At 42.8% G+C, this 27118-nt stretch overlaps 1 protein-coding gene across 1 annotated transcript; it reads right to left on the minus strand.

Moving 5' to 3' along the window:
* Positions 1–725: 725 nt before the first annotated feature.
* Positions 726–25473, minus strand: RBM5 (RNA binding motif protein 5). Its single transcript, XM_004676140.2, has 25 exons — positions 25381–25473; positions 23980–24052; positions 22231–22396; positions 21679–21834; positions 17436–17505; positions 16871–16944; positions 14363–14446; positions 13604–13664; positions 11343–11408; positions 10919–11079; positions 10431–10528; positions 9756–9843; positions 9260–9337; positions 9103–9175; positions 8431–8516; positions 7905–7989; positions 7596–7687; positions 5144–5305; positions 4561–4710; positions 4407–4478; positions 3690–3869; positions 3324–3398; positions 2427–2524; positions 2219–2348; positions 726–1352 (listed from the first exon to the last, which is right to left on the minus strand). The coding sequence occupies exons 2-25, from the start codon at positions 23994–23996 to the stop codon at positions 1227–1229; spliced, it is 2448 nt and encodes an 815-aa protein (XP_004676197.1). The 5' UTR covers positions 23997–24052; positions 25381–25473; the 3' UTR covers positions 726–1226.
* Between the last annotated feature and the right edge of the window lie 1645 nt (positions 25474–27118).

Genomic DNA, 27118 nt, shown 5'->3' on the forward strand with positions numbered 1-27118 from the left:
AGCCCAGGCTTGGGGTTTCTGCATTTGCCTCCATCTCCCTTGCATAGGTCAGACTAGACTCAAGCGTTCCAAAGTGTCTCCTTGGGAAGCTAGGGTAAGGGCTTGAAAGCCCCTCCTGAACACTTTTCATGTCAATGTCGTAAAGGCCAGGCTTACCTGAAAATAGGAAAACGTGACCTTCCACAGAAGCTATGGAGTCGCACTTGTTTTCTTTTATTAAAATAATTGTTTTATGGAGTTCTAGTTTCAAAGACAAGTTCTAGTTTAGAGAAGATTGCCTGCATTACCACCCAGTTCAGCAGAGTGGTGGCCCAGGGATGAGCCTCAGATCCAAGCACACTTTCTCCATTTGTCAAGCATGACCTCGCTGGCCAAATGGTGACAAGGCTGGGATGACACCAGTTAGAACGGTCACCCTCCAATGTCTGAGCCAGCCCATGGCAGCTGAGGTGACTGGAGAGAAGCGGAGTGGTGCAGGGGGTGGGAGATGGCCTCCGCAGCAGAGGGCGGACCATTTGTGCCAATGGCCAAAAGCAGAGAGGGTCACCCTGCAGCAAGTTACACCCCTGCCCCACACAAACAGGAGTGGGATACTGATGCTCCCTTTAGTCTTTAGAAACTGGAGAAAGTGGAAAAGCTGAATCAGTTCTGGCTGAATTTTCAGAGTTTTAAAACGTGAAACTCTCAAATCACTAGATCACTCAAGAAAAAAGACACACACACACTCATTTTTCAAGGTATTTCTTTTGTAAAGGAGCCAGATTTGGCAACTAGACTGAAAATCTTCCAAAATTCTGTACAAATGTGTAATATACAAATATACACAAGGCTTTTGCCAAGAAAAGACAGCACGACAACAAATGACAGAGGCGGCTTTGGTATCCTGCGCCACCGACGGCATCTCACACCCCAAGAACTCGAGGGGCGGATGGGCCACAGCAGAGGCCACGTAAAACACACTACATTACACTATGTACACTGGAGTATAAAAGGCCTGCTGTCCCCTCACCACCTCATAAGCCCTCTGGTAGGAAGGAAGAACATTCACCAGACAACCCGTGTAAGGGGAACTCCTTTAAGTGGGAGGGAGAACCTTGCAGAACGAAGTGGTTCACCTTAAAAACTATGAACAGCACAAGGCATGCCCTTAAGGAGACAGGCAGTAGAGTGAATTCAGGAGACAGACCATTCCTTGTGCTCTCTGGCGCTCCTGTCATCTCTCAGTCTCACTCCATCTCAGTGAACCGGGCAAACATGGCCTTCCGGACAGCATCTTTGTAGGAATCTGCACCTGACAATCCGTACGCGCTGCCTTTGGCTCCTAGGCCTGCTCCTTTTAGGCGAACTTGGGCCTGGGGGGACAAAACTGCTGTCAGCACCTGGCAGGTAGGTGCAAATCGTGCCACTCCCTCTCATCCAGCTCACTCCCTTTCCAGCAAGACCACCCGACCTCGGGAGCTAGCCCTAGAGAGCTAGCGGAGAGAAGACTAGAGGAAGTTTTCTACTAAGATTTCTACACAGGAGACTTGAAACTATAAAGGAATAAAATGGAAGACAGGCAGGTGTAACCACCCACCCTCCAACGCAGAATAAGGGCCCCAAAGTGTTCCAGGGAAGCCCAGGGAAGTTCTCGGGTGTGGGTACAGATCTCAGCAGTTCAGCCAGCAGGTGCCAGAAGAACTTGTGTGTACAGGAGAAACAGTGTGTAAGTCTGACCTATGCTGTGTGGCCAGGGTGGAGAGAGACGCGATAACCAGTCGTGCGCTTGTTCAGAAGTCAGCGGGTAGGGTCTCTGGTCTTGGGATTCCCTCTCTGTCTGGACTCTGACCAACCAAGGGATTTCTTATCATGAACAAAAACCCTACTATATTATAATCTGCCTTATACACAACCAACTCATCTATAAAAAACTAAAGCATAGTACCTTAAAAAGAATTCTATCTCAGCTACACAGACTGAGTGTTAAGTAAAGGTTTGTTTATAACAAGAGACAGAGTAATTCACAGTCCACAAATACCAAAAGGCCAGAAAACCCAGTGGATTCCTCCCAATCGACGTCTTAAAAGAAGGGACAAATAAGGGAGGGCTCAGGGAGCGCCACTTAGGGCGACAGGACGTGGGTAGGACCCTGCCTCTGTGGGGATCATGAGTGCTCTCGGCCTGTGCTGCATCCAGCTTTTGGAACATGGAGCCACTGACGCCCAATCCTACCACTTACCTCAATGGGGGCTGTGATGCCTTGGCACTTTCTTCCCAAACCTGAGCCTTCCCGCCAACCCATGGCCTGTAGCATCTTGTTGCCGATGTTACTGTGGTCAATGCCATCTTTGGTAGGCTGTTCATAATTCCTGCCGGCGGCAAAAACACAATTAATTAAAGAGCCAGAGCCCCAGCTAACAAAGCAGGAAAACATGCACAACACATACACAGTGCCAGCGTCAAACTGCTTCTTGCGCTTGGGCTCCGGAGGCTCCGGAATGCCGTACTTCTCCCGTCGTTCTGCTGCTCGGTCTCGGTATTTCATCTATGCAGGGAACAAACACCGGCAGAGCTACTCAGACTTCAGTCTGTAACAGTGCAATGCACTGATACTTCAACATTATCACCTCAAGTATTTTCTTAATCTGGAGTTTGGCTTTTGAAGAGTGGTCTGAAATACCAAATGCCCTTGTTTCCCTCATGCTCTGCATGAGACCTAAGACAGAAGGTTAGTAAAGATGAATGACATATGGAACTTGAGGCAGCACTATGTCTCCAACAGCTTTACTTCATTAGCCAGAACTTGCCAAGCTCTTCCACCTGCTAGGTGCGGCACACAATCTGCCGAGGTCCCACAGACAGAGGGAGCGGAGCCACACCCCTCGGCTTTGGACAGGCAGCACCAAGGGGGCTTCCAGAGACCCACTCAGCAGTCCCTGGGCAGCTGCTGCCACAACTACAAAGTGAAAGCCCACTACTGGCCTCACAGGCTTTTTTTGCCTTCCACCCAAGCCCAGCTGTCCCCTGAGTCTAATTTAAAGCCTCCAGGTTGCCCACGACTTTGCTGGCCAGGCCAAGCAAGATCACTCTTCTCCTCACTATTTCAACAGCAAGTGCTTGGCATTCAGGACTTGTGAGCACTATAAAGGGTGTGGTGTTACCTGTGCCTCTCATAAAGGGACCATGCAGGGCTCACAGGCTAGAGAGCCTGGGTTGTAGAATGATCAGGTGACAAGTATGTGATAAATCCTATTCTGCCCCTGGGACCTGAAACTAAGTACTACAAGTAAAAGCTCAGGCAGACACCCCAAGATACTCCTAGTGGTTCACGGATCCTCATTTACCTCTCTCTCCCTTAGCTCCAAGGCTTCCAGCTCCTGTTCACTCAGCCTAGATCGCCGGTATATATCCATGTTTTGCTGTGTGAGAGAGATTACAGATACAGTAAGAAGTTAGACCTGCTCTACTTTGAAATGTCGTATTCCAAGAATGAGAGCCCTTACACTCCAATATGGACAGAAGTTGGGTGCATACGGAGCTGCTATGCTCTCTTCCTCCCCCAAATCTGGACCGGACTTGTAACAGGATAGCCTTTTAGAAGGCAACTATTCAACACTTGCATTTCTTGAGCCTGTGCTGCAGTTTGGGCACGCGCAGCACTCTGCCGCCCGCCCTCCCGGCCACAGGTGAGTTCAGAGAAGCATGGCCACCTTGTGCAGGTCTGACAGCTGCTGGTGCCGGACCAGGGCATCTCTGTTTGGAAACTGGCGCCGGCAAAGCAGGCAGGCCATTTTCTTCCAGTCAGCCAGTTTCTCTTCCTCACTCTCAAGTCTCTCCACCAGCTCCTCTTCATTGTCACTGTCACCACTGTAAGCAGCAACCAGACCCCTCTGGGGACAAAAGGAAGGAGGGTCATTGGAAATGGACCAAAGGAAGACAGCAATGTCCACCCTGTTGGATAGAGTAACCCTTTGTCCAAGATATGAAAGAATTCCCATGGTCTGTAGGTATCCTGGTACCAACCTCTTAGGGCCCCCAAAAGGTCCTGGTTAGAGTGAGTGGTTTCAAACCACTAACCAGGTGTGAAGACCCAAAACATCAAAGTAACGGTCCACCCAGACCAGCCTCTATCAAGACTTTATTGGGAGTCTTAATTTTCTCTTCCCATACCATTACAACTTTGTATTTATAGATTCAAACAGTCAGCTGAGCTTAGGTATTCAGCTACCGTAACACTCCACCTCACCTACTCACACACAGGGAAAGCAGATCTCTGAACACGGACTCCACGGGCAGAGCCGCCCTGAGGGCCCACTGACAGTGATCACACCCGGTCCCACAGGAGTCGCGAGAACTATGGTGCAGTTAGAATCAGAGTGAGGCAGCAACCATGGACATGGTCTTTAATGCTGGCGGCAGCTCCTTACTTTGAGGGGGTTCTCCTCGTCTCCATTCCGCACCAATTCTGGGATGAGCTGTTGCCTCTCAGATAAGGCTCCCTGGGAAGCAGAGAATAAGTTAAAGGCCCCAAGTTTTGTTTATGTTTACATTATCATGTCTGGTCATTCCTGCTACTGTTACCTTCTTCTCAAAGAGAGCAAAGCCAGCATCTGCTGCAGCAGATTCTCTTCTTTCTTCTTCCCTCAAGGAATTCACGGGTTGAAAGCTATTTTTAAAATTTTCTTTCTGCTTGTTTAAACTCTTAGCCCAGCGTTCCATGTCTTTGGCGATCTAGTGTCAAACACCACCAAATATCACTTAGATAGAGAACTTAGAATTTAAACTGTCCCTTGTGCCACCACAATAAGCCAACAAGGATCTTACATGCTCTGTAGCAGAACTGTTAGCCCTATTTCTAGCTACAATTATCTCCATGAGATGTTATCGCATCGCATAAACCAAAGTCATTTATGAATACTGCTGAAATGCCTGTGAATCTTCAAGGACACCCTTCCCCAATTAACAGACAATAGATAAAGTATGGTAACATTAAAAAATAGCAAAATGAAAAAAAAAAAATAGCAAAATGTTCTATGAACTTAATATAAATAAGATGTGTGGCTCAGTTTTTACAAATCAAAATGAAATCAACTTAAATGCCACCACCCCAAAAAACTAAGGCCCAGAGAGAAGTATGAGTCCCCTGGTTGGGTCGTGTTACCACCTGCTGGGCTGTTTTGCTCTTGGGTTTCTCTTTCTTTTCCTTGCCCTCTTTTGCAGGAGGTAGGCCGGTCTGTTGGTGGGAACTAGACTCTGCAGCTGGCACATAGGTCTCCTTTTCTCCATCCCAGTAAAGGTATTGCTGAGTTAAGGAATTGTAGTAGTACTAGAAAAAGAAAAGTCACTTAATGCCTACTTTCTGCTAAGTCAAAACATTAACCCAAGGAAATATTTCGTTAAAAAGGCAAGTCAAAATTGTTTTGTCAAAAAACTAAACATGCAAACATAAAACAAGTTGCAAATCAGGAATATTTCTCGCCCAGTGAGGATTTCCTGCCTACCCACCTTGGTGCAGGAGAGGATGATGAACCAGCCAGTGAACAGTGTGAAAATTCTTGGGCAAAAGCAGAATATGGTTTCTTTTTTTTTTTTTTTTTTTATGATTTATTTTTCTTTATGTATGCATACAAGAACTGAGGTGTAGGCTAGAGAGGAATCAGCAGAGAGTGGGTCAGGAGAGGTCTGCTGTGTCATGTGGATCAGCTCCCTAGCTGGGGATTGAACTCACACTGTAGTAGCTGGCAGTAGCTTGACAGCATGAGACTTAACCTCTGTTCCACCAGGGAAGCCCAGAATATGGTTTCTTAAGCATCTAACTCCCATTATTTTAATTCCTGGACCCAAGGCATCCATAGAGCAATGTATCTTACTCAGTCTACAGATAACCATTTATACAAACCAGGTTAGCCAGAACAGGTAGTTCAAGAGGATTCAAAAAAAAAAAAAAAAAAAAAGATTTACTTTTATTTATTTATGCATGTACGAACTTGGGTGTAGACTAGAGGTGCCGTGGGGGTCAGAGTGGGGAGCAGAACAGTCTGATCTACTGAAATACACTGCTGAGGAGAAGGAGTAGAAGAGACAGGAGAGGTCTGCTGTGCCATCTGGGTTAGCTCCCCGGCCGGGAACTGAATGCATGCCTTAGTGGCTGGCGATAGCCTGATAGTGTCCAAACCAAGACTTAACCCCTGTGCCACTAGGGATGCCCATGAGAGGAATTTTTAATCACACACCCTCCATGACAACCACTTAACATCTAGTCATTAGGTATAACCATATAGATCCTTTTAGAAACCCAAGTAGCCAAAAACAGGGTTTTAAGATGCTAACTTGGGACGCTGGGAGGAGGTGATAGCTAAAGGAACCAGATCTAAAGTATGTGGAAAGAAGTGCAATAGAGAAATAGCACATCTCCTCTATCTATTCCCCACTAACTCAATCAACCTGCTCAATAGGGACTCTGGAGAGATTGTTATGTCTCTTCTGGGGAAGGAGTGTGGGTTACAGATATATGTGGTAGCTTCTATGGTGAAGGAAAACTGCTGAGAAATGGTCTGACTTCACAAGTAATTGAATTGGAGGAACCATGCAGAGGTTTGGCCTGCTCAGGCAGGTCCCACACAGCTTCACACCTCACGCTCTCAGAAACCACAAGCTCTCAACGGTGAAGTGCCTGTTAGAAGCACTTATTTTACTATTCTATATATACCGCTCCTGGTCATAAATAGCTATTTATGGAGTGTTGAAGTTGTTTTTACCTCTCTAAAAGATATACACCACCAAAAATAAAACAACACTCTATAGATCTGTTAATTTCTACCCTCAAGAACACACAGGGATGCTAAGTAAAAGAAGATGGACACATTAAGGTCATGAATTACCCAAGTCCATTTAAAGGAAATGTCTAATAGGCAGATTTACAGAGACAGAAAGCAGATGGCAGTTTCTGGGTTGAAGGAATTAGTGAAGACTGGTTGATGTATACAGGTTCCTTTTGGGTGATGAAAATATTCTGGAATTAGACAGAGGGGATGTTGCAGAAAACCGGCTATGCTAAAAAAAAGCACTGAATTACACACACACACACACACACACACGACAAGGTTAAAAGTTAATTTCCTGTTGTGTGAACTTTATCTCTGTTAACACACACAAACACGTGAAGAAAATTCACACTTAAAACTACCAAGGTCTTTACATAAAGGTTAACTTAAAAATTTTAAGCTGATGAAAGAATTCACTGTATAAGTCAGAACAGTGGTCATGAGCAGTAAGAACTGCTCAGCATGGGCTGAGGGCGTTGTGAGCACGTTAGACACGCTCTCATGTTTTACTACTGGTGTTTAACACAGACTGATGTGCACACATGTAAACATTCAAAGAAATGCTCACTTCAGTTGTGTGCACTTTCCGTGAATGTTATAACTCAAAATATATTTTTAAAATCCTTAATAATAAAGTTTAAATCCTAAAATAAAAATTATGGTGGTATAATGAGTTAAAACTAGTCTGGATCGCTTGTTTGTCTGCAGGGGAATTTTTATTTCATGTCTCATAAATGGACTAAGTGAAAGAAAGATTCCTAGTGACACAGAAGAGGAAAACAGTGTATTTACCTGTGAGTTGGGGTCATAGTAGAGCCCTGTTGTAGGATCATAGTAATATCCTGAAGATTCGTCATACTGGTAAGTAGATGTATCAGGCACTGCTGCAAAAACAAATTCCAGTATACAGTTCTTCCTCTGCTAAGAAAGAAACTAGCTTCACTTAAATTCTAAGCCAGCAAGATGCAGCAGGCCTTTTAATGGTCTTCTCTCATATCCCCAGTGTCCCTTTGACACCCACAAAGGGAGAGGAACTCTTATTAAACAAAGACAACAGCTAGGACCTTCCAACTGTCAATAGCCCCATGAGGTTTGGCTTACCATATTTGGTACCAGGAACTACACCAGTGGGGGAAGCGGCTGGGGCCTGTGTACTTGTGCTAGTGCTAGGCTGTGCTTCCTCAGTCTGGAAAGAACAGCAGCTTCAATATAATTTCAACTGTAAAAGCCTCGTAAGAGAACTAAATCACTGCAATCATCTACGAGGAAGGGCTCCCCTGACAGACATATAGTAGCAATGAACTAAGGCCTCCTTGAGCAAAACATAGGTTGGTAACTTCCTTCCTAAAAAAAAAGGTCAAGTTGAAGCATGCAGAATGTATATATATATATGTGTGTGTGTGTGTATATATATATATATATATATACATATACACACACATACACACACACACACACCCTGTCTGGCATCTTACACATAAAATACATATACACAGTCAGACTATCAGAGAAATAAGATTGGAATGAGTGTGTATTATTCAACTCTAGCTCACATAATACGATACTTGTACCCAAAACAAATTTTTCCCAACAGTCACCACTTCTGAATTTAGGACAACAGGATTACCGGAGAGCCAGGTGGATTGGAGGTTTGATTATACAGTTGGGGACTCTGAGACACTACAGCCGCTGAGGTGGTGGTCACTGCTGTGCCTAGGATAAAAACAGGGGTTAGGAGGAGACAAAACACTCCGCTTTAAGCCAAACACCTTTATCTGTAATGTCCAATCTGGCATTAGTCATTAATAACCTAATTCCCACTGAGTATCTATGACATTTTCATTTCTATAATCCCATTAGAATGTGCCTACAAAGTTAAGCATCCTACTCTAGGCTTGAGAGAAGATTTAGCTATAGACGTTTTATAATAATGGAACAAAAAGCAAAGGCTTCTTGTAGTGATTCCTCTGACTGACGTTCTAGACACCAGACTCTAGGACCACACTGTGTCTGTGTACCTGACCCTATGTGGGTTTACACAATTCCTAACAACAGAAAAGGAAAATACACAGCTAAGTTCCAAAAATGAAGACCCATCACAATATGGTGTCTCATCGGTCAACATTAGCTCCTGGTGTCATTAGGTCACCCGAACACTTCCCCAGAACCTCAGGCACAGAGACAACTTGAATCCAGTTCCACAGGCACCTTGTAACAAGCTGACATGTATTTCTGGATCTAACTTAGTATCTCCTTAAATGTAGTTGCCTATACAAGAAGATAGAGAAGGTGTTTATACCTGCTACAGATGATGTATCAGATTCCAATCCTCCAGTCTGCTGCTGATAAAACTGCTGGTAATCCTGTGAGTACTGAAGAAAAGACCACTGTTAAAATCGTTTTTCTCAGACACACTTTGGAGGCCAGAAGTTAGAAGTCGGTTAAAATCTACATACCTGAGCATACTGTGCATAACCATCTTGTCCCGGCTGCAGGTAACTGTAGTCAACACTACCTCCTTCACCACTCTGAGACTACAAACCATCAAAAGAGGAAACAGACAAACTTAGTTGACGAGGAAACCTAGTAAGCAGGTTTCTAATTTTTTAATTCAGGTCCTTGAATTTTACGGCCTTTCTCATGGCACCAGGGGTTAAGTCTCAGCACTATGAGGCTCTCGGCAGGGACCAGGGAACTGATCCACATGGCGCTGCAACTTCTCCAGTCCCGCCCTCTACTCCCCTTAGCAATGTATTTCAGTCCACCCACCTATTTCCCCCCCCACTCTGTCTCTGGGGAAACCTCTTACCTCCGCCCCTCTGGCCTATTCCCTAGCTCTTATATGCATGAATAAATGAAATACATCTTTTCCAAAAAGTCCTTGGATAGTTTACTTCATAGGCGAGTATGACAAGAGGTCACTACTTTCAGCAATCAGGTCCTCCATCTTACCTGCGTGGATGACCACTGTGCAGCAGCGATGGCTGTACTGGCCACAGAGAAGGCGCTGACCCGGTTACCATCTGGGAGGACCAAGTCTCTGAAACCACAAAGACCCAATCATTCAATCCTACATCAATATGCTCCCAATAAGTGCCCCCACATGGAAAACAAATCAGTAATTCATTCCAGCCTTCTTTAGGGAGTTCTGACTACCACCAGGGCCTGAAAAATTCCTTGGGCAAATTCCTCAGCAGGTATGTATCCTGTAGAATCACTGCTCTACTATCTCCTGCCTTCTAATAAGCTGACAGTGGGATAAGCAATGGTACAAGAGCAGGAAATTACATTGCCAGGCTGAAGCACCATATACATGAAGCTATTAGTAAGCTGCTCTGGAAGGGGAAGAATTATTTCCAGATGGGTTTGCATTATTTTGAAGCAGTTTGCTTAGTGCATATTCTTAATCCATCTGCCATGTTTGCCTTTTTCCTGCTCTCAAGTTTTTCTGGCAACCAGCTATTGCGGACAGGAGGGAATAAGCTCTAAGAGAAGACAACTGTCTCAGCAACCAAGCAGGACAGTCTCAACATACAGAACATGGGCTCACGGTACAGTTAAGCAAAGCAGCCCTAGGAGAAGTGTACAGATGCAGCAGTTTGAAATAAGAACAATGAAGCCACTCACTTTCTGGCACTTTTGGCAAAATCAACACCAATAGTTTTGCCATCAATTTTCAAAGGAGGATGGAGACTCTGTAATATCTGAAGCAGCTGAGAAGCATCCTAAGGGAAAATTTGAAAACAAATCTGTCATGTAACTAGAATTCTCTCTACACCTACCCCAATCAAAGATATAAAACTTTCTATTAAATATAGTAATTTGTTTGTGGACTTGAAGCCTTGAAAAGAACTGATCCTCCCCACCCCCTCCAGGATATGAAGTTACCTGATTTTATTAAAGAAGCACTAATACAACAAAGCATGAAGGGCTGAATTGTGGCTCAAACTCAGGTATATGCTCTGTTGAAGTAATCAGTCCTGTAATTTAGTGCTGCAGTAACTGTCACTATGCATTTTTTAACTCTGGACTCTAGGAGCCTTAAACACAGCACAATAACTGGATGCCTCTAGAAGCTGTTTCTTTTAAAAGGAAAGAGTCAATGAGCACCTCACCATTGCAGAAGACAGCTGCACAAACGCGAAGCCTCTGTTCTGTTGGGTTTGTTTGTCTTTTATGAGGCGAATGTTATTGACAGCTAAGGATGCGTAGGGAGACAGCGCTGTCATAATGGAATCCACCACAGTGTGTGGAGCAATGTTTCGAAGTATGATTGCTGGGGACAAATGAAGCGAATGAGACAGACATACAGACATACACACACACACCAACAATATACATATTTCTACCACCAATGCTTTTCAAGGTGTGTTCAAAAAAAAAAAAAATTCAAACAATATAGTATGTCTTTCACTCTGACATGGTCAAGACTCTAAAAACCAATCTTTTATTGGACATTCTAAAACTTGCTGCTTATTTAAAAAAAGAATAAAATTTTCCAACCTTTAACAAAAGGCCAAAAGTTACACTTGAACTTACTATCACAGTAGTAATCCACAGACTGAACTGATTCTGTGGTTCCAGGGGGCACCTCCTGTTCAGAGTCTATGAGGAGGAGAGGGGAAGAAGAGATTTAGTGATTACAGACAGAAACAAACCAATGTATTTTTTTTTAAATTAAGAAATATATCCAAACCCCAATTTTAAGTGTAAAACACAGTGACTAAAAAACAAAACAAAACAAAAAATACCTCATTTGTGGTTATAGTAAGGTTGAGGAAACCTCACTAGTTTTTGGCCAGAGATGAGGGGGAAGGGACAGTGAGAGGATTCACCACACACAGAGTGGGGAGCAGAACAGGCAGATTGATGAAGCACACTGCTGAGGGGAGCAGCAGGCTGGTCAGGAGAGGTCTGCCACACTATGTGCATCACCTCCGGGGCGGGGACTGAACTCATGTGGAAGTGGCTTAAGTTTCTTAGTGCTATGTTTTAACCCGCTGCGCCACCAGGGAGGGCCCAACCTCACTAGTTTTTAACATGGTAAATGTGGGACACAAATATTAGGGCAGTAAAGGGATGACTGTGCTAAAGAAAAGCAGATATAGAATGCAAACCAGGTAAGATGACTAAGTTAAAAAAACAAAAAACAAAAAAAAAAACTCCTCCTGGGAGTCCTCTGGTGCCTGAGGGTTAAGTTCTCAGCACTATTTTGCTACTGCTGGTGCGTCCTGAGTTCCATCTGGCCTGGGAGCTGACCCACAGCTCAGCAGACCTCTCCTATCTTGCATGCTGTTCCCTTGAGCAGTATATTCTTTTTTATTCATTTAGAACTGGGGTACAGGCCAGAGGCTCAGGGGGTGGTGAGAGGATTCACCAGAGACAGCAGGGAGCAGAACAGGCAGATCGAGAAGTACACTGATGAGGGGAGCAGCAGGCGGGTCAGATGAGCAGTGTATTTTTTAGCAGATCTTCTTTCCCAACAAGGTCTGCCTGTCCCACTCCCTACTCTGTTTCTAGTGAATCCTCTCACCCCCTGCACCTCTGGCCTACACCCCTGTTCTTGTATGTATAAATAAAAATATATATATATATTTTTCTTCCCTCTCTGGCTCCCCCTTACTCTCCCCACCCTCCACCCCCCCCCCCATACATGGCGGGCTTGGATTCCTCAGGGGCTGTTTGCCAAGATAAGTGGAACTTGTTCTGTTTTCTTGCTGAAAATTCTGCCCACATGCAGTTGGAATGTTGTGGAATGTCTGTCTGTCTCTGTCTTATCCAATGAGCCTACTTGGGAGTTTTATTTTATTTAAATAAAAATATTTTTAAAAAAGATTTTATTTAGGGTCCTAGCTGGTGATGCAACGGGTTAAGACGTAGCACTACAAGTTAGCTACAGCCACTTCAGTGCGAGTTCGATCCCCAGCCCAGGTGGTGACCACATGGCGCAGCAGACCTCTCCTGACCAGCCCACTGCTCCCCTCAGCAGTGTACTTTGTTGACCTGCCTGTTCTGCTCCCCACTCTGTCTCAGTGAATTCTCTCACTGCCCCTACACCTCTGGCTTGTACCCCAGTTCTGTATGAATAAATAAATCTTAAAAAAAAAAAAAAGATTTTATTTACTTATGCATTCAGAACTGGGGTTCAGGCCAGAGGTACAGGGGCGGTGAGAGAATCCACCAGAGACAGAGTGGGGAATAGAACAAGCAGATTGACGAATACACTGCTGAGGGGGGCAGCAAGACAGGAGAGGTCTGCTGTGCCATGTGGATCGCCTCAGTGCCAGGAATTGAATTTGCACTGAAGTGGCTGCGACCAGCTATGAAGTGCTGTGCTCCAACCTACTGCACCACCAAGGAGGGCCCTAAAACTATTTTTAAAAAAGATTCATTTTCTGAACTGGGGTACAGAACAGAGGGTAGGGGTGAGAGGATTCACCAGAAACAGAGTGGGGAGTATATCGAATGAAATATACTGCTGAGGGGAGCAGCAGGCAGGCCAGGAGAGGCCTGCTGTGCCATGTAGTTAGCTCCCTGGTGGGGGAATCAAACTCCTGCTGCAGTGGCTGCTCATAGCTTCACAGTGATGACACTTAACCCTTTGTGCCAGCAGGGAGGGCTCAATAAAAATAATACTTTAAAAAGGTAACTCTCCACTCCATTGGCAGCATTGCCTCACCTAAGATTAAGGAGATTAAGGCAAATATACAAATTACTTAGTTAGCTACTCTACAATGTTCATAGGCAACCCAACTGGTCAGATTTTAATGTATATTCCCAACAGCTGAATCTGGGCTTACCAAATTTGTCTGCTCCACATCGGAAGCATTTTAGTCTTTTCCTGAAATTGTTAAGGCAGCACTGGAAAAAAAAAAAAAGTTTTATCTGTAAGTAGTTCTCACAGTAGGCCAGGCTTACTAGTAAGAATTTGGGTTAGAGTAATATGGCCATGCAGTGCAAGTATGCAACATAAAACAAGAGACTAATATAACATGTATCCAAGACCAAAAGGATTAACCTAGAATTCTTAATTCTTCCAAGAAAATGAATTCCTGACCTATTTTGAAGTAGAATTTAATTTTTATCAATTTGGGGAAATGTTTAGCATTCACCTAAGAAATCTACAGAACCAACAAAAGTCCTTTATATTAGAGAAAGACTTGAGCCTTCCACATACACACACACACACAAGTAAGTGGACGCTGCCTAAGTCCCTACTGGACGAACGCAAAGAGGCTGCATGCTCTCAAAAGGTGACAGGACCATAAGTGACCTTAATTAACTTAAAGAGGGTCAAAAGGATGTTTATTAATGCAGTTAAGAGACTGTTATCAAAGCTGTGAGTTCTAGGATTCAGTAAATGGTAAAGTAAAACAAATCTAAAATCTAAATTGAGAACTTGAACTTATATACTGTGTCTTAAAGTTTCTAGTGTTCTGGGGAATCTGCCCTCTAATACCCAAAGTAAGTCACAAAGCATGAAAATGACCTTGTTAAAAGTTGGTGCTTATGTACTTAAGTTTCCTTATTTGGAGAGCATGGGAAGAATACACGCTTACCTTGTTACAAAGCCAATCTTCAAACTTAGGTCTGGGGTTGCTATAATGCATTGCAATGTGTTTCCCTTGAATCACCAACTTTTTCTGTAAAAAAAAAAGAAGTAATTAGTTATTCCCATTGTGAGGAACTTGTGTCCATTTTCCCAGGGCAGAGCACACTTCGGAAAAATCAGTGCTCTGGAATTAAATGGACAACATACGGGGAGGACCAACCACCGCCACCTATACTCTGCCCATCCAATCCTTCAGATAGGCAGTAAGAGAATGGGATGCGGAGTAAAGGTAAACGGAGTCAGGGAGTGCTGAGAAAGCTGCCAAACACTAAACGCTGACATGCACCAGGCCGTGTCTCCAGCAGAGACAGAAGTCCTAACATTCAGCATTGACAGGCTGCCTGAGAGTGACAGTCTATTTCAAAAGCAGAAGACACAACTCTCCCAGTTCTGAGATTGTCTCCTACTTTAGCCCTTAGCATGGTGTCCTTGGGCTTCGCTGCACATTTCCCCAGGCCCCCATCCGTATGCAAAGTTCCCCTTCCCCAAACTCTTGCTTCAGGATGTGTCCTGTGGGGGACAAGGGGAGGGTAACTCATTTTTAAAGGGATTACAACTCTTTCTTAGGAGGGACTATTCTGAATGCCATCCACTCTATAACAGCTAAATGAGAAGTGTTGTCTGCCAACTGCAACAATGTAATGTCCTACAGGATAGAAGTGTTTTTCACTGTAATAGATGGTACTCTCTTCAAGATGAGTGACCAGGAGGCCAATGAAGTTTCTTCAGGGGGGTAAGAAAAGTTCATAAGCGCATTCACCACCTCATCCTTCAAGTCAACCATGTGACTAAAAGGGACTTAACTTTAAAGTATCAAAACTCCAAGCTGGATCGGTCTAGCCAAGAGTATACCCAGCATCTGCCCCCAAAGAGCCTTCATTTAACCGGAGCACTTTCTTTTTTTCTGGAGGGATGGGGAGGGAGTGGGGTGTTGACACTATCAGAACAGATTTAAGTAGGCGGTTAGATATCCAGATTTTTAAGGAGTCTAACTCCTCTAAACATACATACTGTTAGCAATTTGGTTCTTGCAAATCCTGGAAGAGTTAAGACATGCTGTGAATGTTGTCTCAGTGATATCTAAAGGCAAGACTGCATTTCTGGCCAAGAAAAAAAGAGCTGAAAGGCCATCCACTCACTGTGATGTACAGAAGCAAAAAAAAAGAAATTGGGATATATGTCAACCAATCATCCCACTATGGGATGAGCGCTGGGGGAGACTCCAAACTACCACTGAGTCCCTAATCCTATTGGCCTTTTATTTCTGGAGTGAATTTGAGCTGTAATGAAGTATTACACATTAACATAGCTTTGTATACATTAAAATTGTGGAGATCTTAAAATGTGTTATAGGTTTAAATTTCTTAGGAGTTTTAAACTCCCAGAAGTCAGTGTGATATAGCCACTGCATCAAAACAAGCTGTCACATCAAGAAAGCAGACTCACGTGAAGCTTGTGTATATTCTGATTTTACTAGGATGGTGTCCATGGTATGAAATGAATGAAGCTTTACTTGTAAGACCAGGCTGTCAATTCTTAGTTAAGAAAATGAGAGGCTCAAAAATCTAAAATCAGTCAATTAACGTGACACCCTCATTCATCAGTGAGTCTTGTTATAAATGGTAATATATTACCAATCAGAGAATATAATGCTTATTTATGTCATAAAATACTATGGAAAAGCAACGTAATGAGTTAAGCAAACTTCACAGAATGCACTTGGTTAAGGGCACTCAATACTATGCTTCTGGAGTTCGGGCCAAAAAAAATGCTACTTAACTGCCAAGCACCAAACATTATCTTGACAAACTGAAGAACACTTCAGTCAATGCTGCATCAAAGAACTATCAATGATTTGCTTTGAACAGACTATAAAAGGCATTCTCAGGGAGATTAGATTGTTAATGCCACTCTAACTAGATTAGACAGCAGCAGGACACCAGCTCCCAGGCTAATCCCATCAGAATTATTGTTCATAAATTCCATCAGGTCCTTAGTTCCTGAAGACCCACATGAGCAGTTATGCCTCCATGAGGCTTTCAGACTCCAAGCGGAAATAAGGAATTACTTAAAAAATGCCTGCAGTCAACTTCCATTATATTCTCTTCAGTGTCAGAGAGTTGGGATATTCTAAAACCACTCTCAATGGATATATGAATAGAAATATAAAAGTAAGTAGGGAAAAAGAGAACATCGAGATGTTTTGATAACTACCAGACAGGTATTCAGTGGTTAACAAAGCTCTGCCAGGCAGCCATGTTTAAAGGCAGAGCAAATTCTGCAACGCAGTCCTCATCACTGTTATTTAGTCTAGTAAAATCAATTTTAATATATACAAAGCTTTTCTTTTTTAAAAGTCACTCCTTTGGAACAAACCACTCCTTCAACCTTTTTTTTTTAATTGTACAGACTTGTTCCATTTTCATGAATATCTAGACTTGGTGAGTGAAGCAACCTGATTGGCTTCCATCCAGCTGGTAGCATCTTGCAAGTGATAAAACTCCACGAAGGCGAAACCACGGCTTACACCTAGAGACAGCATTCAGATATAGACGGGATACTCGTGTTAGTCAGTTCCTTTATAACAGGTGAATCTCTCTCCCACTGCTTCAACACTGCGTGACAAAGCCAATTGGGAAGCAGCTTTACAAATGTGACTTGACTTGGGGATCTTCTTGATACTTTGCCATGGCAAGGAACCAAGCCGCCTGAACTAAATGCCACTCGATTTGATTCCACGCTTAAAAAGTAACCATGCAACCGACTACAAACAGTCAAACAAGGAGTTTATAAATCACTACTTACCGAAGGAAAAAAAAGCCCCTATAAACAAAGCTTTTTTTAAAAAGGTCCTCAGATGCTCTCTAACATCGTTTTCAAAGAGTCACATTCCTTAGCCATGGCAAACCTTTCATTCTGAATTCATGTGCTTGAAGATTGGGGGTATCAGGATGTTCTTTAGGGACTGAGGTGGGAATGGGGAAGAGAACCAGAACAGCAGGAACTAAGCAAGCTCTCACCTGTTTTCCTCTTCATCAGCCTCACGTCTGCAGGCTGAGGGCCTTCAAAGGACTCCATCATTTCTCGAATCTGCAGAGTTTTACACATTTTAAAGTTAAAGCTTTAGTTACAAACTATTCCATACCAAAGAAAGTGCAAGGCAAAGGGGATTATATCAATTGTTATAGTTAAGTTTAAACTTATATTACAGGGACCCTCCCTTGTGCCTTGTGGCGCAACAGGTTAGAACACAGCACTGCAAGCTGGCTGCAGCAGCTTCAGTGTGAGTTTGATCCCCGGCCCCAAAGGTCATCCACATGGTGTGGCAGACCCCTCCTGACCCATCCGCTGCTCCCCTCAGCAGTGTTCTTGGTTGATCTGCCTGTCCTGCTCCCCACTCTGTCTCTGGTGAAGCCTCTCACCACTCCTACACCTGTGGCCTGTACCCAGTTCTGTACACATAAATAAATCTTTAAAAAATAAAAAAATAAACTTCTATTACAAAATGCAATCAGTCTTAAAAAAAAAAAAAAAAAAAGGAGTAGGGCCTCCCTTGTGGCCTAGGGGTTAAGTCTCAGCACATGCTAAGGCCCAAGTTCAATCTCTGGCCAGGGAGCTATAACCCACATATGGCACAATATGTCCCATCTGCTGCTCCCCTTAGCCATGTATTGCAGTAGATCTGCCTGTTCTGCTTCTCACTGTCTTTGGTGAATCCTCTCACTACCTCCCTTATCCCTGTACCTCTGGCCTACATTCTAGTTCTTCTATGCAAAAAATAAATTAAATTAAAAAATGGAGTTAGAATACATCTCATAGAAATTAATGTATTGTAACAGCCTTGAAGGTATACTACATGGGAAATTCCCTTAGGCTCACATATTTATGTTGTGCTAAGTCTTGCTTATGATATACTGTAGCTCAAAGGCCTCCCTCTTTCATCTTCAACCTGTCTACATCTTTTGTTCTAAAGGAGCAGAGAGAAAAATGAGATTTAACAGAGGCAGAGGATATGTCATTGTCCTCTGAAGTACATGATTAAGAATCAGTGGCCAAAACTGAGGAACTTCCTTTGAGATAAACATTTCTGCCCAACATCCAAAGAAATCAATCCTAAAAAATCCCAATCATTCTAAGAAATCAAATTTTCTTACATTTAAACTTATGCTGAAAATTAACAAGGATCAAAAAACATATAGATTCCTAATAAATCAAAATAAACTTAATAGAAGAGTTATGGCTGACTGATTTGCTAATGCCAGGCCAAGACCTTAATATAATAGGCAATGATAAAAAACACACTAGATTCTTTATCAAGCATACCTAGTAGTAATATTCCCAGGAAAAAAAGGGGACTGAATTTGTGAAATATTCTCAGTGGACCCAATTTTTCATTATATACAAAGATTGTAAAATTGGTCCATTCTCAATGTGAATTTTGTATCTATGAATTTGCCTATTCACTAAAACAATTCCTAATCAATACCTAATGTACACGTTCCCAGCTAAGGCAATGCTCTGCATTGTTTTGGCTTTCATATTGTAAATAATGTCCATTACTCACTCAATCTATTTAGTGCCAAGTTTTAAATTTTTGTACTTTTTATTGGAGATTCACTATTTTATTTAAAAAAAAAAATATATATATATTTTTATTTACTTATGCATGCAAGAACTGGGGTATAGGCCAGAGGTGTGGGGGATGAGAGATTTCACCCGAGACACAGTGGGGAGCAGAACAGGCGGATCCACTGAAATACACTGCTGAGGGCAGCAATGGGTGGGTCAGGAGAGGTCTGCTGCACCATGTGGGTCACCTCCCTAGCTAGGGATCAAACACATGCTGCAATGGCTGGCAAAGAGCTTACAGAACTGAGACTTTAACCCCTGTGCCACCAGGGAGGGTCAGATTTCTCTGTTTAAAATGGCTCTCTGAAGTATAGTGCTTAAGTGCTGTCTCGTTCTCATAAGTGCAAAAAAGCTGTGCTGTCCCTTACAGAGAAAATATGTTAGATAAGTTCCCTTCAGACATGCATTACAGTTCGTTGAGTTCAACATTAATCATTACATTAATCATTCAATGATATGTATTAAATGAGGCACTTCTAAACAGAAATACACAAAACAAGGTACATACTGATCTGGTAAGGAAAATATGTTGAGATCAGAGGTTCAGAGGACCCCAACTTTGTATTTTCCATAGGAGCAATGGTTCAGTATTCCTAACTACTACTAAGAATCAATAGCATCTATTTTCTCAGAGAATGGGAAGGCTACACTGAGTCCAACCTTAGCAACATAATGACTAGAAAATCAGGGCCAGAATAACAGTTACCAATAAAGAAGTAGTGGTGCAGCAACATAATAACTAAATAAAGTTACTCTTAATAGTTCACAGAGAGCCAGACTACCAAGCTAAAAACAACTAATGACGTTTGGGAGAATAACTAACTTAAAAATGTTTTATTAAAGATCCCAACAAACTTTTCTAACACTGCATAATGTTTGGGAATCTTGGAAATTCTAAATTGAAAACCAGTCCTTTTAGGGTAGGCACTACTATTTTCCAGAAGAAGTTTGACCTACACTAGCATTACAACCTTAATTCATTACCAGAAGGAAGACTCCCAAGTTAGGTAGGCAGAGCTTTCCTCATGCCACCTAATACCTGAGGTGCCCCAGGGCCAGAGCTGAACAGGCTTCTTTAGGAGGGCAATCTGATCAAAAGACACACTTTCCTGAATTGATTCCTGCATGATTCCTCACATCCGCTACCCCACAAGCCCACTGCTTCCTTTTACCTGAGCTCAGTTCTGTCTATTACATTCTTTCCCTCCATCATTCTAACCTGCACTGTTTCTATTAAGAGGGAAAACCCTCAATTAACTTTATTTCATACTTAACTGAATTTTCAGACTCTTAACACCTGGCCCCAGCAGCGTCTCTATATCTGCCTTCTCCTATCAAAAGTCTTTGACTTTAGTCAAATCAAGTTGCTAGAGACTTAATCTTTCTATTCTCAGGTCTGTTTGACCACACTGTCCCTGCTAAGGGGCATACCTTCCCCAGTTTTCCACCCAAGCGTTTCCATCCCTCAAAAATCAGCTCAACTATTATTTCCTTGGAACCTTTCCTTTCCCTTCACTAGTAATAACCTCCATTAAAGAAACTTTGAGAGTCATTCTGCCGATCTTAGCTATTCACCAACAAGCTTTTTCCAGGCAGGATCCACAACTCTACATCACTATAGCATCTAACACAGTACACAGTAGAGACGTGTGCAGTGGACCACAAGTGGAATGTGTACCCATTATTAACTCAAACATCCCATCTCACATTTATCACTTAGAGTGATTAAAAGACCAAAGCTCTGTGAGCCCAATATTTTAACTTCATCTAACATTCACTGAACATTAGAGTATTACTCTGAATGCTCCAAGACAACAGATACCAATACACTGTTGTGCACTTACACCTTTTAAAAACATAGTTTAAAACCTCACAATCATTGCACCGAGGAGGCTGAACCAGCTTTTGTATTGCAGGAATGAGAACACAGGGATGATGAGTTCACATTAATCTACGATCTTATGGGGGAAATTAAATATGCATATTGTCAGCCACAGTCTAGGTGCTGTAAGAATGTCACAAATACAGTGTTTTAGGAAGAAAACCAGGTAGAAGAAACCTCCTGCCCGCTATTTCAGAAAAGGCTTCACAAAAAAAGGCCTTCAGGCAGAAAAAGGTTACTTGGTAGAATAATGGATGTGTCCAAAGTGGACTGCAGGGGAAGCAGGTACTAGATGTGTCGGACAGAAACCAGGGGAAATAAGGTAGTGCCCAGGATATGAAGGCACATGTGGTGTGAGGAATGTGAAGCCAGAGAAAGAGCCTTACTTTTCAATAGGTTGCTCAGAGATCTCAAAAGGATAATCTAATTTTCCTCAAACCAAAAGGTAGACCATTCAAACCAGTGTTTTACTGAGTAAGTAACCAACTCAGTGAAAATGTACTATCACTTAAGGGTTACTGAAGAGATGTCTCCTGTAGTTAAGAACTTCTACAAACTCTACACTGAGCTTCAAAGTGTTAACAAAAATATTAATTTATCTGTGTACTGTGAGAGAATTCCACCCTAAAGACTGAAATGTATTTCACTTAGCTGAGCTATTAGTTTAAGGTAAAACAGTAACACAAGAAAATGTTCACAGCTTCCAGTCTGTTGCACCCATGGGACTGCTCATTAGAACTGTTTCCCCTTACATCGCTCTCTGTGATGGTAATGGGAAGGCCGCGCAGCATGATGGTCTTGCTCTCCCTCTCATCACTGAGATCATGTCTGTAGTCATGTTCGCCATAGTCACCATCTGAATGGTAGCCATCTTCAGATCGGTCGCTGTTCCTTCTTTCGCGTTCTCTCTGATTTACAATAAACAAAACAATTAAAATTGCTGGCAATGAACATTTAGCTCAAGAAAAATAGCACTGTCTGAGACGTTAAAGAGTATATTAATGTGTCTCAAGTGCCTCATCTTTAAAGTGGTAATACTTACTTTACAGGTTAAGTATTTGAGTCCATGTAATTAAATGCCTGGTACATGTGAAGTCCTATGTAAGCCTGGCCAACATTTCTATTACTATAAAGTTGTTTTTAAGTGTAGTGTCAATTTACAAAAGATTTCAGAACAGAAGGCTTGAAAATTATACTCAAGAGATTTCTACACTTAATGTACTTATTTCAAGAATCTTGCAGGTTATGTACATACAGTTCATAATCCCAACAACCAGATGAACAGTTAGTTGCTGGTCACTCACCTCCGGACTGTCATAGTCTCGGTAGTCGTCGTATCTATCACCTCTCCGATCATCACTAGATCTTTTGTAGTCTGAGTCCCTCCGCCTGCTTCTGGAGTCACGCTCATCACGGTCATCCCTATCTATGATGGAACCGTACCTTCCACTACGCTCTGTTCTACTCACTCTGCCGGGGAAAACAATTTTTATTTAAAGCAAATTACATTTTGTACTTTTAGAAAACATGGTTGAAAACACATATACACCCATAGCTCAATTTAACAAGGCATTCATATAGTTGAACATATCCCTTTAATTTTATCTCCAAATTCCAGTTTCAAAGAAAATCACAGGGGAGACTTCTACATCCCTAAAGGCAAAAGTAATTTTCAGAAATTAATGTTAAATTTGAAGATAAAGCTATCAAAAGTGTGGGTTAATATTTTTGAGAAAAGATCTGACTGTCAAGTTTTGTTCTGTGCTTTCCCAAGTCTATTTATAGTCTATACATCAACTCCTTCCATCTCTGTTTCTGATTTTAGTGATTAAAAGAGAACAATTATTAACCTTTCTAACCAATTTCAGGAGAATGCATGCTAACTTATCCATTCCTCAAGGGTCTCTTATTACTGGGGAATGAAGCAACAACCTAGATGAGTTATTAATATGTTTCCAGGTAGTCAGAGATAACTAGCACTGTAAAACATTATTTCCTTTAACACCCTGTTTATTTTTGGTTATTGGGCAGTACTTGGCTTCACAGGAAAACTTAATAATGAGGTTGACCACAGACATAGTTCTTTCATAAACTGTTTACTGCATTCATAAAATTGTATGAGGACAAGACAAAGGAAAGGCTTATACAGAATACATAAATTTAAAATAAAAAGAAACCAGTGAAACAAGTAGTCTAGGTGTACTTTAGAATGGGGATGAGAGACCTTAAGCAGGTACAGGTTAAATTTTAAAGTTTTCTTTTTTTTGGGGGGGGGGGGATGGGGATGGAAATGACAGGCTGCTGACACAGCATTAAAACAGTGACATCATGTGACATGCACATTTCCTGAGTCTTTCTCTGGGCCATCAATTTGATCCATCACTGGGTCTGGCCTTAATACTAAGGAGGCAGGCACCTAACTAAGTACAGGTTGGGTGTGTTAATTCGAAGGTTTACTGTACAACTCTCAACAAAGGTTGAGTGGAGACTCCATAGATGACACCACAGGCAAATGCCATCATATTTTATCTCTCTATTAATTCTTCAGAAATTTTGCTATTTGTTGTTGATGTAACCAACTATCAAAGCTTCAGCACTGTAAGTCTGCATCACATTGTTTTCTAGGATACAAGAGGAACAAAAATCCACTGATTGCTGACTGAGTGCAAAGTGTCACTCTATATGCTTGCCTGCCTTCCAAGGTTGTTATCCACACTGGAAACCTTGTTGACACACTGCATCCTGCTCTCCAATGCCCAACTCTGACCTACGCTCAGGCTTTATAACCTTAGAGAGTACTTTCTCCAGGAAGCTTTCTTGGTTGTTTCCAGGAAAATATATGCTTCCTATTTATTCGAACAGCATCCTCAACTTACTCTCACAGTAGGTTCACACAGTAATTCTCTCGCTACTGAGAGCAAGATCATGAAGATGCTCACAGGAATGCCTGACATAAAATAGACAAATATTTACTTGATAAACCTCTTTTAACAAGTTATTGAGTCCCCACTGAAATGTTGACATCAAAGTCATATACAGCAGCAGTAACTTACCGTTTGTCTGAACCCATTGTCTTAAGATTTAGCACACAGCTCCAAGGGTTCAAATTTTGTTATTATTTTCCCCCTAGGAAACAAGAGAAATGGTTGTTGCAAATCTGAGAGATCACTTTAGTTAATTGTTCTATAAACAGGGATGCTTACTGAGGTTGGAATTTCATCAAATCATGAACAGTGATTATCTTAAGGGGGGTTGGGGACCAACTGCTAAGATTAAACATGCTAACATTTGGTAACAATGAGCATAGGAGGAAGATGAAACATACTTTAAAATATTAAATTCCATATTCAATAACAACCCCTCCCCCCCAAAAAAGATGCAAGCAGAAGACTCCTTCCCTGCTTCTACTTTAAGATTACAAAGCAAAAAAATAGTAGATCTGCAATCTGCTCCCAGTTCTGAATCAAAGCAATTCCAATGGGGATTGACCGTTAAGACATCAATCAAAGTGTCTTTGTTAATACAAGGAGCAACATGAAATTCGAAAATTTCTGATGAAAATTTCAAAACCTTTTACAAGTTGGACGCTGAGTTGATAGAAATATACTCCATGTCCAACGCTGTGGCTAATTCAAAGCTATTTCGTTTAGACAAGTGCAGACCTCGACACGACCTAATTCTTCAGCAACAAAAACCACCACGTATAGGGCCAGTCGGGTCCACTACAGACGTCTGAGTGGCGGCCAGCTGTGCCCCCGCAGCGCACGGCGGTGATCAAACATCACACAGCTAAACCGCGTTCGACCACGCTTGGTCTGAATAACTAACTAGTTACAGCCGTCCGTGGCGCTTGTTCCAGAGCAGGCGCTCAACGGATGCTTGCTGAATTGATAAACGGAAGAGAACCACCTGGGAGAAAACAAGGCCACAGACAGCGCCGATGCCATCCCTTCTCTCCCGGCAGTACCCAGACCCACCTCCGTGGGATGTCGCAGCCGAGATGGCGGCGACACGGCCTGCGTGACCGACTTGGACGTCCGGCTTTCCTTTCCTCCCTGCACAGTCCCTCCCAGCCCCCTCAAAAGGTCCTCAGTCCGCAGATCACTTCTGCGGAGCGAGCGGATTCAAGTGCAACTGCGGAGCGATGGCGGCTAGCGACTGCCGGGCGCCCCTGAGGAGTACCCGAGGGACAGGCGGCCAGGTTGAGGAGTCGGAGACGCGTGCTGATAAGGGCAAACTCAGAACCCGAAAGAAGAGGGTGGGAAGACGCCCTATGAAAGCTGACAGTGCGGGTGGAGAGGAGGGGCGCGGCCCTCCGACGCCTCGGGTAGTTTTAGCACCTGGAGCGACCCGGCTGAGGCAGATCGCCACCGCCCGCGGGTGATGGGGAGGTTCCACAGGGCCTGATCCAACATTAAGAACCGCCGGCCATTACGGGTGGCAGCTGCACTTACCCCCAGGAGGGACCCAAGCGGCAGCAGTAGCGGTTTTATGCCCCAGAACCTTCAACAGGGAACGGCCGCCTCACAAAATGGCGCCTTCGCCGACGGCCGTCTCCTACCCACAGTACCTTGGGCCTATCCCCTCCCCACCCCCCCGCCACCCGCCTCATGAGCAGGCGTCCAATCCGTGAAGGAGCTTGGCTGCGCGAGGGCTGCTGGGAAGTGTGGTCGCTAGGGCAGCTTGTCACTTACCACGCCCAGTGTTAATTTCCTGCGTATTTCCCTTTCTACAAAACCAATGCTGAGTTGCCGCTGTGACTTTTGCACACCCAGCGTAGAACTCTTACTTTCAGTAGGCACAGAAAAGCTTTGCCTTTACTACAGTGCCCTAGGGTGTACAATTTGTTTTCACTGACATAATTTAAAGCATCATGTTTAATCCAGTTTTAAAAGAAGTTAGGTAATTGATCGCCTTCTGTTGTCCGACGCTAATTATTGGGTCATGTGCTTTACAAATATCTATTTCATCTTAATCTATGAGGTGGCTATTAAAATCCACTTTGCAGGTGAAGAAGTTGAGATTTATGAAAATCAAGAGAATTTTTGAAGGCAGCTTTCAGAGTATCATTGACACTCTCTAGTTTAAAGGCTCAGGAAAATCATTTTCCAGAGTTAATTATCAGTTACTACTGGACACAATGAAATACCCAATTTCTAATCCTTCACAATTCTCCCCAGGCCATAAATTTGCTGCTTCCAGATTCTCCAGACAAAAACTCTGAAACCATCCACTTCTTTTTTCCCTTGCACCCAGTTTTTCAGCAAGTCTATGGACGCCGCCTTCAAAATATTCCTAGAATATGACTTTTAGCGACCTTAATTGCTTTCCACCTAGTCAAAACCGTTGTCGCTGTGCTTTTTTTTTCTCTTGGATTTATTTATTTATGCATAGAAAAACTGGGGTGTAGGTCAGAAGAGTGGGGAGTGGGGAGAGGATTCACCGGAGACAGTGGGGAACAGAACAGGTAGATCTAATTAAATACACTGCTAAGGAGAGCAGCGGGCCAGTCAGAAGATCTGCTTCTCCATATGTGGGTTAGCTCTGGCCAGGGATCCAATTCAGGCTACAGCTATGATCAAGCTGAGACTTAACCCCTATGCCACCATTGAGGCTCCTGTGCTTGCTTTATATAGAGTCAATAGATCACACAGTGGTGGAACTGGGATATGTAGTAAGTTTCATATCAAAATCTATACCTTCAATCTCTAGAAGGTAAACTCCAGAAGGGCAGGACTTGTGCCTTTTTAATTCACTACTATATTCCCAAGGCTTCTACTGGTACCTGCACAAGGAATGAACTCAATAAGTACTTGTTGAATGAATTACGTATTTACTAACAAAGCTGACAGTGCGACATTAGAAAAGAAACAGGGATCTTTGAATGATTTATAATTATTTTGGACCCTGACTGGTCAGTGAGATGATAGTAACCCTATCTATCCAGTTAGCATAATTTGCCCTCTAGTATTATATAGTGGGACTTACCTTTCAATCATCTATACAGATTGAAAAATTAGCCCATGACAAGGCAAAGGAAGATATGTTATGGAAAACCATAACCATACTACTATCTTTCTGGGTAACAAAATCTTTCAAGAATATGTGAATATGAGAAGACTCCAAACCACTGTTCAAATATACTGGAAAATCTTTTTCCTAGAGGAACGTCTTTAAGCATGTTCTAACCGT

This window comes from Condylura cristata, unplaced genomic scaffold (genome assembly GCF_000260355.1).
Source record: "Condylura cristata isolate star-nosed mole 26May11 unplaced genomic scaffold, ConCri1.0 scaffold00004, whole genome shotgun sequence".
NCBI classification, from domain to species: Eukaryota; Metazoa; Chordata; class Mammalia; order Eulipotyphla; family Talpidae; genus Condylura; species Condylura cristata.